A 12,328-nucleotide genomic window follows, 5' to 3' on the forward strand; every position below is an offset into this window, starting at 1 on the left:
CATCATGCTAGACTGTGGTTAGTGTGAAATCTATGTTCTACACTCAAGTGATCTTGAAGAAGATATTTACAAAACACTTTGGCTGGGCCATTAAACCTTTATTATTGTGCTCTGTTGAGACTCAGTCCCTCCTTTTCTCCCTGTTATTGGTTCCTTCCCTTAAAAAAAAGAAAAGAAAAATCTCAGTGGTCCCCAATTCCTCACCTCATTCTGCCATGGGATGGGGACGCAGCCCGTGGCAAATTTGACATAGAAGTCATTGTCCGTTTGGTCTAAGTTGACACCTTTCACAGTGGAGAATTGTTCAATGTCCAACACATCTTTGCAGTACACGGCCCGGGGCTGTAGGATAAACAAACAGAGATTCCACAAAGTTTGCAATCTCTGGGTCTTAGACAACAAGATGTTTACAATCTAGCCAAAGTGATATTTCACAGTGTACTGTGCTGCACCCCGTAAACTCGATGCCAAGAAACCCCTAATCTGGCCATTGGAATTTTCCAAAATGTGCACACACCTTCCCATGTTTGCATCGTTTATTTCACTTCCTTGAGTCCAGTTTGCAAACTATTTGGAATTTGTGGGAGAAAGGACTGGGGAGTGATGGATGGAATGTTCAGAAAACAAGTCCTATGAGAAAAGGCTTCAGAACCTAGATATGTTTAGCCTGGGGAAGAGAAGGGTACTTTTGGATACCTGTAAGCTGTCACATAGAAGGGGGAAAATAATAAATCATAAGAGCAGTTTAGCAGTGGAACCAATGACCTAGAGGGGAGGTAGGCTCTCCCTCTTTGGAGGTCTTCAGGTAGAGCTGGACAACCATCTATTGGGGCTGGTTTAGGTCTGGATTTCCTGCATCGAGCAAGGGATTGGAAACAATGACCTACACATCTCCCTCCAACTCTTATGGTTCCATGAAGGGTGGAGAAAGGTGAGCTGTAGGGGCAGTGTTCAGGGGATAGTAGCTTTGATGGTGGGACAAGGAGCCAGAAAGTGCACAAATGTCCCACTCCACTGACTACTAGAAAACCCCACTGGTTCTCCTTGGGCTTCTGGGATTTCAGGAGATACAAACATTCTCAAGTATTCTTCATTCATTCATTCATTCATTCATTCATTCATTCATTCATAAACCCAAACCAATAACTGGCTATGGGTCCATCAATACAACAGGCTGTGAATATTACTGAACCTCCCTCCTGGTACCCATGCACTGCCCCCATCTTTGCATCTCATCACACCTGTCAGTCTCCTTTTGGCTGTCTGTACCTACCCCTGCGTCCCTTGATGCCACTGTCTGACAGGCACTGCACAGCAGATCTCTGGTATACATCTGTAATACTGTCAGCTGCCTGGATCTAAGCTTGCAAGCCCCTCTGAGACATCAGAGGACCTGAGGCATCATGCCCCTCAAGCTGTTGGAAAATCTTAGAATCTAAACTCCAAAGTTTACAAGCAAGTACTGCTCAATTAAGCAGCATAAAAGCTGTGTTTACCCATGGACTTTTCAATGATACTTTGCAGATGTTGATCAACCCTTTTGCCTGGAAATGGATAACAGTTGCTGTTTATCTATCTGGAATAAAAACCAAGGAAACCGGCATTCTTCAACCTGTGCCCTCTGGATGTCTTGGACTACAACTGCCATCACCACTGACCACTGGCTGGCCTTGTTGGCTGGGGCTGATGGGATTTATAGTCCAAAACATGTGGTGTGTGCCAGGTTGGAGAAGCCTGTTCCAAACCAACTGCCAAGTTCCTACATTTGCATGGGGGGCAAGAGGGGGATCACTGCACTTGCCTTATTATTGACAGGCGGAGGTTCATCGAGGCTATAGACAGGGTATGGGGTAGGGATGGCGGAGAATTCCGCCACCGATTCCAGTGAGGCCGGATTCTTTATAATCCGCCCCCACGGAATCCGTGGTGGAACGGCCTCCTGCCTCCCCGCCCCCGCACGGAATCCCCCCGGGACGGCACTTACCTGGGGTAGATTCAGCGGCGGAGGCGGCAGCGGCTGGTCACCTGGCCAGCCGCGGCAAGGCTGCTGCCGCCACCACTGCCGTCCTTGGACCGTGATAGGCTACGTAAGAATTTACATAGCCTATCACGGCTAACCTGAAGAAAAAAACCAACAACACGCAGCGTACGCAAATGGCGACGGCTACGGCGGCCGCCATTTGTGTTCCCTATTTTTCACCGATTTATCTTACGTAAATATTTACATAAGATAATTCGGCGAAAAATAGGGAACGCAAATGGCGGCCGCCGTAGCCGCCGCCATTTGTGTACGCTGCGTGTTTTGTTTTTTCAGGTTAGCCATGATAGGCTACATAAATTCTTATGTAGCCTATCACAGTTGTCTGGCTGGATGAAAATGGCGGCCGCTACAGCGGCTGCCATTTGCATCCGCACCAGGCCGTCCACAGCCGGAAATCCAGCTGTGGCCAGCCCTGGCCAGCTGCTCCATGGCCTGGCCGCGGAGCGGAGCCAGCCATCACAGATTCCGGGGGGGAGGACCGGATTGCCTCCCCCCCCCGTCCAGGATTCCGCGGGGAGGGATGGAGCAAAGGTAAGTGAGTTTCATACATCCCTAGTATGGGGCTAAAGTCTCTCCCCCCAGATCTCAAGTTTTGTAGCAAACATTTTGGTAGCATGCTCTGCAAGTAATTCCATCTCTTAAATAATAAAATAACCAGGTTGCAGGCCATTTGGGCTTTTACAGGTGAACGTGGGAGGTCAGGGGTGGGGCCAGCAGCCACGATCCTATTGCATGATTAAAATTAGGGCCCATGTGAACCAGCAACGCTTCACGCTTGTTGCTCCCAGCTTACATCTGGCACGAATGAGGGTTTCATGATCCCGGCTTCCAGGCGCTTGAAATTGATGGTCTTGAAGAACGGGTGCAGCTTCACTTGGACGGCCCCATCTCCCTTGCCTCCCAGCCGCTGCTTGGGGTCCTTGGTTAGGAGCTGGGGAAGGCATAAGGGGTACCAGGGTCAATAAGGATGCCCTGCCCTTTTCAAGACCCCTTCCCGTGCCAGCCGTTTCCTTCACCCACAGCTCCCCTGCCCCCGCTGCAGCCAGTCGATGGGCGTGTGCTTCAGGAGAGCTTGTTTGCAAAGAGAGGATCTGGTTGCCTGCCTCTCCTTCATAGCACAAGTTGTTGGATGACCATAGCCATGCAAATGTCATTCAGCTGCACGGACACTGACCCGGCTCGCATGGAACAGAGGCAAATTGTGAGTTAATTAATTAAGCCATGATTTGCCACGGCACGCTCCAGGTGCATTCCGCAGCCATTTTGAATATTCAACTCCTGATCGGGCTGATCAGGGGTTGCTACATGATGACCGAACCTGGACACTATAGGTTAATCATGGGTTAAACAACCCACAGTTAACCTACAATTAGTAGTTAGGTTAACTGTGGGTTGTTTAATATACAGTGTCCAGGTTAGGACATCATGTAGCAACCCTCACTCGGGGGTATAAAAAGGCTGAGGAATACACAGGGCATGTGCAGTGGAAAACCGTGGGTTAATTAGTCCATGATTTCCCACTGTTATATGTGAATGGCTACACTGCCTCGTCCTAGCCCAGGCCACTTCCCTCAAAGTGTGAGCGGTCCTTCTGGGAAAGCACAAGGGGAAGAGCAGCAGAGGTGAGCTCAAGCGAGCCTTAGGAAGGACTGACACAACCTTCCCCAACCTGGTGCTGGCCACGTCAGCTGGGGCTGGTGGGAATCGCAGCCCAAAACATCTGGAGAGCCTCCAGATGTGTTGTACTGCGACTCCCATCATTCCCAGCCAGCACGGGTCTCTGTGTATTGATTTTATGAAAGTGAGGTATAATTCACGTATCAATAGTAATAGGTGTTTTCCCCCCCTTTGATCGTGGTGGTTTTTCTGTCTGTATTTACATCATTTCTTGTGTATTTTGGGTAGAATTTATATACGTAAGAAATCTTAATATTAATACATTTTCCAAAAAGAAAAGAAGAAGTGTCTTTGCAGTAAAGTCCCCTACCCCACAAAAGGTCAGTTTGCTATGCTCTCCTTTCACTTCTGTGGCTTAAATAGAAACTGTGATGCTATATGGGATTGCTATATGGTCATACCACCAACTGCCCCATGGGAGGGATTGCAAAACACAGAGGGAAATGGGTGAGGACCACCTCAGAGCCTGCTCCAGCTGTACTGCACCCCCCTCCTGCCATCATCGCCCCCCCTTCTCCCATCAACTGCCCTGTGGGAAAGACCCTTATGAATGGTTATATTTAAATACTGCTTACTGAGACCTTATTAATGGAGCTTTATGTTACTTGTAAGCCGCCTTGGAAGGATTTGTATCTTGAAAGGTGGGATATAAGTAGTTGTAATAAATAAATAATCAATCAATCCCACCCCCACCAAATGCGCACACACATCCCGTTTATTGCTCACCCTTCCTGCGAGGAGCTCAGGGCAATTGTATATGGAGGCTATCACATTTTATCTTTAGCAGTGACCTTGTGAGGTAGGTTAGGCCAAGCTGGAGAGACTGGCCCAGAGTCACCCAGTGAACTTCATGGCTAAGTGGGGATTTGAACCCAAGTCTTGCTGATTCAATACCACAAACACTCCGTTCATTTCCCCGCACTGGCTCTCAGAGTTGGGGTGGAGGGTGTGGTGTACATGAGGAAGCAGGATGTGGCAGTGGTGTGAATCTGATAAGAGTATTTGGCTTGAAGGTGTGAAGGGGATGGAGTGCAGAGGATGTGAAGCAGAAGCTGGTGATCAAGAGGTATGCCCAAGACCCAGCCCAAGATTTTGCATGGGTACTGACTCCCCCTTCCCCCTCACTTCCCCTTCTACCTTATCTGCATAATCCTAGCTGACTAATGAAAATATAAAAACACACACCCTGTGGCTTGTGATCCGCTTCGTGGCCCTCCTCAGTTTGCTTTGCCAAAATTGTTAAGGAGAGCAGCAGAGGGCCTTCTCTGTGGTGGTGCCCTGTCTACGCCAGGACTTTCCTCCTTGGGAGGTTCACGTGACATCTGCCTTGATATGTTTTTAGCCACAGGAAAAGGCCCTTTCCCCCCCCAGGCTAACATTGGATGGATATTCTGCTTGGATGCTGCCCACCCTTCCTGGCCCCACATTTGTAAATCAGCCTTGCATTGAAAGCACTGGCCTGTTCGCCAGAGGCGACAAGGAATTCCATGCAGGCGATTGAACAAGCCGGCGGAGGAGGAAGGGAGCACTCTGTCCCTCCTCTGCACCAAGCAAAGAAACCAAGTGGGCTGCCAAAGGAGAGAAGCCCCATCCTCTGTGCTGGTTCGAGGTTTTGGGGGACCCTTGGGCAAGGCACCCTTCTTCAGTGAGTCTACCTTCTCACCACCAATGGACATCAGCTGCTTTTGCTCCTCGTCCTCTCTCTCATCATCGCTACCACTTGCTTTCTGGACCGGCAGAGAGCCAGCGAGCAAGTAGGCAGTGGCATCTACTGCTCCTCCTCCTCACCACCACCGTTGTCTGGGCCAGAGCGAGAGGCAGGCGAACGAGCTGGTTGCAATGGTGAAGGGAAGGAATAACTCCAGGGGGCTGTTGTCAGTGGGCCCCTGCTGGGGTGTGGGCCCTTGGCAGGTGCCCAACCACGCCTACCCTTGTCGCTGGCCCTGCCATCAGGGATGACTCTAGAACAGCCTTTCCCAACCATGGGTCCAGAGATGTTGTACTACAACTCCCATCATCCCCAGCCAACATGGCCAACATTCAGGAATTCTATGATCCTCCAGAATCGTGGCACAGCTTGTCCCTTCTCTCTGTCTCGGTCTGTCACTCTCACTCACTCCTGCTGCCCTCCACTCACCGTCTTGCAGATGGCCTTGGCGTCTTCGGAGAACTTGTCCGAGTACTGCTCCTGTTCCTCCTGCACGCGCTTCTCCACTTCCTCTCTCTTCACCCGTTCCTTGCGGGCACGGAATGGTGACTGGCCCTCGATCATCTCGTAGATGAGGCAGCCGAGCCCCCACCAGTCTGGGCTGAAGGAGTAGCGCTCGTTGTTGATCACCTCGGGAGCTGGGGGAGGGGAGGATGGAGGAGCACCGTCAGACCTGTGCACACTGGGGCAAGACCACAGCTCAGCGGTGGAGCACGCAGAAAGTCCCAGGTTCAATCCCTGGCAGCTCCAGTAAAAACGGTCAGGTAGTAGGTGATAGAAAAGATCTTTCTCTCCTAGACAACCTGGAGAGGTGCTGCCAGTCAGAGTTAACAATACCAGGCTAGATGAACAAATATACCTGATAAAAGGCAGCTTCCAATGTTCTTACATCATGATTCTGTGCAGGTGGAGGGGAAAGCTTCCTGCGCTAGGCAGGGGGCTGGACTCGATGGCTTAAATGGCCCCTTCCAACTTCATGATTCTATATAATGTGAATAATTCTGCTCTCTTAGAATCTCAGCTTTCATTTAAAAAAAAAGAAAGCAAGTTTCTAGCCCTTATGGCTGGGAAAGCAAGCTACTGCAGGAGATACCTGATGGGATGTCAGAAAGCAGAGACTGGCTGCATAAGATTTCCACTGGCTGAGAAAGAAGTACTTCAGTTACCTACATACCTCCTTGCCCCTTCCCCGTGTCTGGGAAAAGCCAAATAAGCAGAATAAATCACGCAGAACCCCACATAATTTCCTTAATTTGCATAATTGCAGAATCCATCTTTCTTTTTGTACCAAATTTGAGGCATATTGGCATAGCACGTTAATATATATCTATCAGCTCTAACCCTATTCATTGCCCATGGCCCCTGAGATTCCTGGAACCTCCAGTTATGCAGTGTACTCGTATGGAAATGAAACTCCAAGAACGTAAGAAAAGAAAAACATAAGAAGAGCCCCGCTGGGTCAGACCAAGCGTCCACCTAGTCCAGCGTTCTGTTCAAACGGCCAACTAGCTATGTGCGGGACACCTACAAGCAGGACCTGAGTGCAAGAGCACCCTCCTGCCCATGTTCCCCAGCAACTGGTGTGCATAGGCATATTGATACTGGAGGTAGCATCTAGCCCTCAAGCCTAGTAGTCAGTGATAGACTTCTCCTCCAGGCATTTGTCTAACCCGCTTTTAAAGCCATCCAAGTTGGTGGCCATCAGGACATCCTGTGGTAGCGAGTTCCATAGTTTGACTCTGCACTGTGTGAAGAAGTCCTTCCTTTGATCTGTCCTGAATCTCCCACCAATCAGCTTCATGGGATGACCCCGGGTTCTAGTATTATGTGAAAAGGAGAAAAAAGTCTCCCTATCCGCATTCTCCACACCATGCATAATTCAATAATCGAGGGCTCACTAGAACTTAAACCCCAGAACCTTTAGGAGCATTGGCTGGAGAAGCAACCTATATACATCTCAGAAACCAACCAACCCCGTTTTCAGTGTTTTCTTTAAACACTGATCTATGATCACCTCTTTAGAATTTTCTTTTTAAAAATTGTGACCTGCTGAGGGTTTCAGTTTTACGTTGCTGTTCTCTTTAATTATTTTAAGTGCTACCATTTCTGTTTTATCTTAGAAAAGATATTTCATACTCAAGTTTTGTTTTTTGTTCTATTGCATTTTACCATTTTAGTGTACCTCAAACAAGGAGCATATAATAAACGAAACCTTTTTTCCCCTCTTCAAATTTATTACCTGCCTTATGGCCAAGCCAGTTTTCAGCCATGGGAGATTTGAAATGACAATAAAGCAAGTAACAGCAGGGATTCATTTCACTTATCCATTAACAGCTCCTACTACCTCACATATAACTGGCAAATAATTTCCAGGTCAATCTGGAAATCATTCCCTGGTCAAAGGTTATACCTGCAGGCAGGTTTGCATTCTAGCACCTCTCGTCTTATAGAAGGAACCCTGCTCAGAAGGCATTGTCCAGAGTCAGCTATGGAGCTCAGGGCAACAGAGACCTTACATTTAGGTTTCCAGAATCTCAAGGCCTTAAGTGCAAAGTTTCCCAGGTGGTGTGTGTTCAGGCTGCACCTTCTTCTTCCAGCAAGAGAGGATTTGTGAAGCTACCCCGAGTGGACCGAACCAGCTCCCCACAAACCCAGCAATGCTTTGAGATCTGGAATTGTCCTCCAATACATACCCATGTAGCCAACAGTTCCTACCCGGCCCCTGATGGTGTCGCCTTCTGCGATCTTGATGGCCAACCCCAGATCTGAGATCCGGATGTGACCTAGATGGAAGAAAGAGAGAAATGGGTGACAGAGGTCAGGTTGTGAAGTGGGGAGGGTTCTCCCATAATCTGCCACACTGGAGAGATCTCCGGGGAGAGGTTGTAGCTCAGTGATAGAATGTATAGTTTGCATGCAGATGTTCCTGGGTTCAATGGTAGAGTACATGGTTCGTATGCAGCAGGACCCGGGTTCAAATCCCTGGCATCTCTAGATAAAAGCAATCCCAGGTATTGGGACTGGAAGAAGACTCGCCGCTAGTCGGAGTTAACCAGGGGTGCAGACTCTCAGTTTAAGGTGGCTTCATATGTTCACCTACATGACTCCCTAGGTAAGGTGCACAGGTGTGTGCTCTTCATGAAGCGTATACTTAAACTATGGAATTTGCTTCCACAAGCAGCTTGGGCAGCTTTAAAAGAGGTTTAGACAAGTTTATGGAGGAGAAGGCTGTCAATGGCTACTAGTCATGATGGCTGTATATTACCTGCAGTATCAGAGGCAGTATGCCTCTCATACCGGTTGCTGGGGAATGTGAGCAGGAGGGTGCTTTTGCATTCATGTCCTGTGGTTGGCTTCCCACAGGCATCTGGTTAGCCACCGTAGGAAACAGGATGCTGGACTGGATAGGCCTTTAGTCTGATCCAGCAGGGCTCTTCTTACGTATAATAATATTAATTCTTCTTATGTTCTTAGCTTCCCATAAAGAGGTGCTCTCATTTCCTGTGTTTTTAAGCCCCTTTCTCCTATAAATGGCATCATCTATGCACAGAAGGGAAGTACCCAGTAGGCTTGAGGGAGAACTAAGGTTTGTAGAAGTACAAAAAATCATTAGGGGGAAAAAATCCTAAACAGCCCAATGAGGACTGAGCATGCGCAGTGGCAGAGGTTGGGAAGGAATGGAATGGCATATCCTGGAAGACGACATGGTTGGCTGTCTGGCTGGAACCCTGAACAGGAGCACTTCATGTTGCAACATTTTGTTGCAGGCCCCATTTGTACACACACTTGTACACACACACTAGTACAGAGATAGCGAGCAAAACCAATATCAGTGTGAGTATGTCAGGGAAATGCCATTGTGGGAGAGGAAACGTCTTGGCTGCTATGATGCCTGGTGCTGGAAAAATCATGGGACCATCCCTAATGATGCGTGAACCCCCTACTGCAGTTCTCTGTCCTATATGTCTGTCTGAGCTGAGTAAGTGAACATTGAGAGAAATGAAGCCCAGAACCTCAGAAGCAGAAAAGCATCCAGCACTCACCATCGTCATCTAGAAGAATGTTTTCTGGCTTCAAATCTCTGCAGGGGAGACATAGACACAACCCAGAATGAGAAGCAGGCCGCCAGGTGGGCTTCTAGGGCTCTTGAATGCTTCAAAGCGTATGGGATCATTTGTGTTTGCTGGGCACATCCGAACATGGGCGCCTTAAGACCAGCATATCTGAGCCCCAGCTAAGGCCTGCTTCTCAGAAACAGGAGATGGGGTCGTAAACAGCCACTCCCAAATCAACCTGGGATGGCTTGAAGTTCTGCCTAGGAGGCATAAAATTGACCAAGAATCACCTTAGCCAGCAGCTCATGCATTCTGGCTGTCAAAATGGCACCATTCATTCATTTAACTTCATTTCTAAACCACCCAATAGCCAAAGCTCTCTGGGCGGTTCACAAAAATTCCAATACAAAATGCATAATATGAAATCTTTAACACAAAAATAATTAAAACAGTTAAAAAGCTAAAAAACCAGTTATAATAAATATGCCTAATTTGCCATAGACTAGCAGGCCCCCAACATAAGTGACTCTCCAGCCACACAGAATGCCCAACCCTTCACACACAAAGGACACTGATAGTTTCCTCATGCTGTCCTGCACCAGCAACGTGATGAGAAAGGCGCCCATCTTCCATTTCACACCCAGTTCCCCACCATCACTGCTCCTCTACGCTCCTTAGTTCCCGGCATCCTGAAATCATGCCTGCCTCGCTTACCTGTAAACTATGCCCTCCCTGTGCAAGTGCTCGAGCCCGCAGCAAATCTCCGCAGCATAGAAGATGACCCGTTCATTGTCAAAGCCAGGGTTGCCCATGTTGTAGATGTGGAACTTCAAGTCGCCTCCGTTCATGATGGTGAGGACCAGGCAGAGGGCATCCTTGGTCTCGTAGGCATAGGCCAAGCTCACCTGTGGGCATAATACAACGTAAGAGCAGACCTGCCGGTCCAGATCAAAGGCCCTATCCCATTATCCCATTTCCCATAATGGCCAGCTAGATACTGCCAGGAAGCCCACAAGCAGGGCACCAAGGCAGCAGTCCTACTTAACTGCAAGAGCACTTGCTTTCCCCTGCTCTTCCCTCCCCATCCCTTTTTCCTTTTGTGTCATGACTATTTAGATTGTAAGCTGGAGGGCAGGGACTGTCCCATTTTTATTGGTTGTATGTAAGCCATTCAAGGAGCCTTTTTGGCTGAGGAGCAGGATTAAAATGCTTTGAACAAACAAACGGTGTGCCCCCACCCCACCCCCAGCTGGTGTTCAATGGCTTCGGGATACAGAGAGCAGCCTTATACAAAGTTGGACCACTGGTCCATCTAGCGCACTATTGCCTTCCCCAACTTGGTGCCCTCCAGATGTGTTGGACTGCAACCCCAATCATCCCCAGCCAATCTGCTGGGTGGGGACTGATGGGAATTGTAGTCCAACATATCTGGAGGACATGAGGCCGGGGAAGGCTGGTTTATACTGAGCCGAAGCAGCTCTCCAGGTTTTCAGACTGGAGTCTCTACCCCAGTGCTGGAGCCCTTCCCTTCCACAGGCCGACTGCCTTTCAACCTGGGAGGCCTCATTTAGCTGTCATAGCCAATAGTTGCTGATAAGACCTATCTGTCATGAATTTGTCTACGTCTGATCCCCTTATAATGTACAAGCAGCAGGCATTAGCAAAAGGCAGCAGGGAAGGCTATGGAAATTGCAGGACAGCAATTTTGGAAAGGTAGGCTCCTTCCACCTGAAAGGGGCCAGTCCTGGGCAGATGTGAAGTGGTGCGGTCAGTAACACATCAGGCCAATACTCACCACAAACCGGCTGTTGACCTTTTCCAAGATCTGCTTCTCGTTCAGAGCCATGGCCTCCCCTTTCCGTTTCTTGATGCGCTTCTTCTCCAGCTTCTTGCAGGCATACATCTTCCCTGTAGATCGCACCTGGCATGCGCAAACCTGTGGATGAGACAAGGTGGGTATGTTAGGGGTACACATAGTAGTCCCTAGAGGGCCAGTAGAGAACCTAGACTGCTCAAACAAGGCCCTGGCACTCACTGAGGAAAGAAGAGTGGCATCTGCACCCAAAGTGGGGGCCCTTTTGCATCTTCAGAATACACCCCGTTCCTGATGTTCCTTCAACTTTGAGTTAGCCTGAAGACTGAATAAGGACTCTCCACCCTCCATGTCTCTTCAGGACAAGAGAAAATCACAAGTGCCACATTAAGACTCATTGCATCCCTTTGAATTTGGAAGCAAAGTGCAGATGCCATTCCCAGAACTCTGGGCAGGGGCTGTAGCTCAGTGGCAGAGCACCTGTTTTGCATGCAGAAGGTCCAGGTTCAATGCCTGGCATCTCCAGGTAGGGCTGGAGAAACACCTGCCTGAAAACCTGCCAGTCAGTGTTGACAATACTGGGCTAGATGGACCAATGGTCTGTCTCAGTTTAAGGCAGGTTCATATGTTCTAAAGTCCTCCAAATGTTAGAAGCAGAAGCAAGAAGAAACACGTGCTGACACATCAAAGCACTATGGAGCCAAAAGGCGTTATGTGCAAGCGTTAAGTAACTCAGGCTTGATGAAAATTGCTTCAGAAAGCAAAAGGAAGAGCAGGATGGGACACTTCAGTCTTTCCTTGCTCCAAATCACTCATCTGGTGGCTTTTCAGGCATACATTTAAAGCCTTACAGGAGGAGGTAGTAAAACCACAGGGGGTGAGGGTGGGGTGATTTGGAGCAAGTAAATGGCCAGGGAGGGAAGGGATTAATTGCCCCCTTCTCCACTATCAATTGTTTCCTTTTGAAGCAGCTCTTAAAATTACAGAAAGCTGTTGGGCCGCAGTGGCACCTGTTTACACATACCATGTGATCT

General features: G+C 48.8%; 1 protein-coding gene across 1 annotated transcript in view; it reads right to left on the reverse strand.

Moving 5' to 3' along the window:
- The window catches only part of LOC146340620 (G protein-coupled receptor kinase 5-like), a 129,940-nt gene that overhangs the window by 5,877 nt on the left and 111,735 nt on the right, over positions 1 to 12,328 (reverse strand). Inside the window, exons 8-14 of the mRNA XM_084803916.1 lie at positions 11,277 to 11,417; positions 10,196 to 10,386; positions 9,470 to 9,507; positions 8,120 to 8,209; positions 5,856 to 6,064; positions 2,835 to 2,972; positions 205 to 342 (exon numbers count right to left, since the gene is read on the reverse strand). Coding sequence (XP_084660042.1) covers positions 205 to 342; positions 2,835 to 2,972; positions 5,856 to 6,064; positions 8,120 to 8,209; positions 9,470 to 9,507; positions 10,196 to 10,386; positions 11,277 to 11,417 — 945 coding nt within the window. The remainder of the gene's footprint in view (positions 1 to 204; positions 343 to 2,834; positions 2,973 to 5,855; positions 6,065 to 8,119; positions 8,210 to 9,469; positions 9,508 to 10,195; positions 10,387 to 11,276; positions 11,418 to 12,328) is intronic.

This window comes from Heloderma suspectum, chromosome 6 (assembly GCF_057233095.1).
Source record: "Heloderma suspectum isolate Gila_16-S chromosome 6, 16-S_ref, whole genome shotgun sequence".
NCBI lineage: Eukaryota > Metazoa > Chordata > Lepidosauria > Squamata > Helodermatidae > Heloderma > Heloderma suspectum.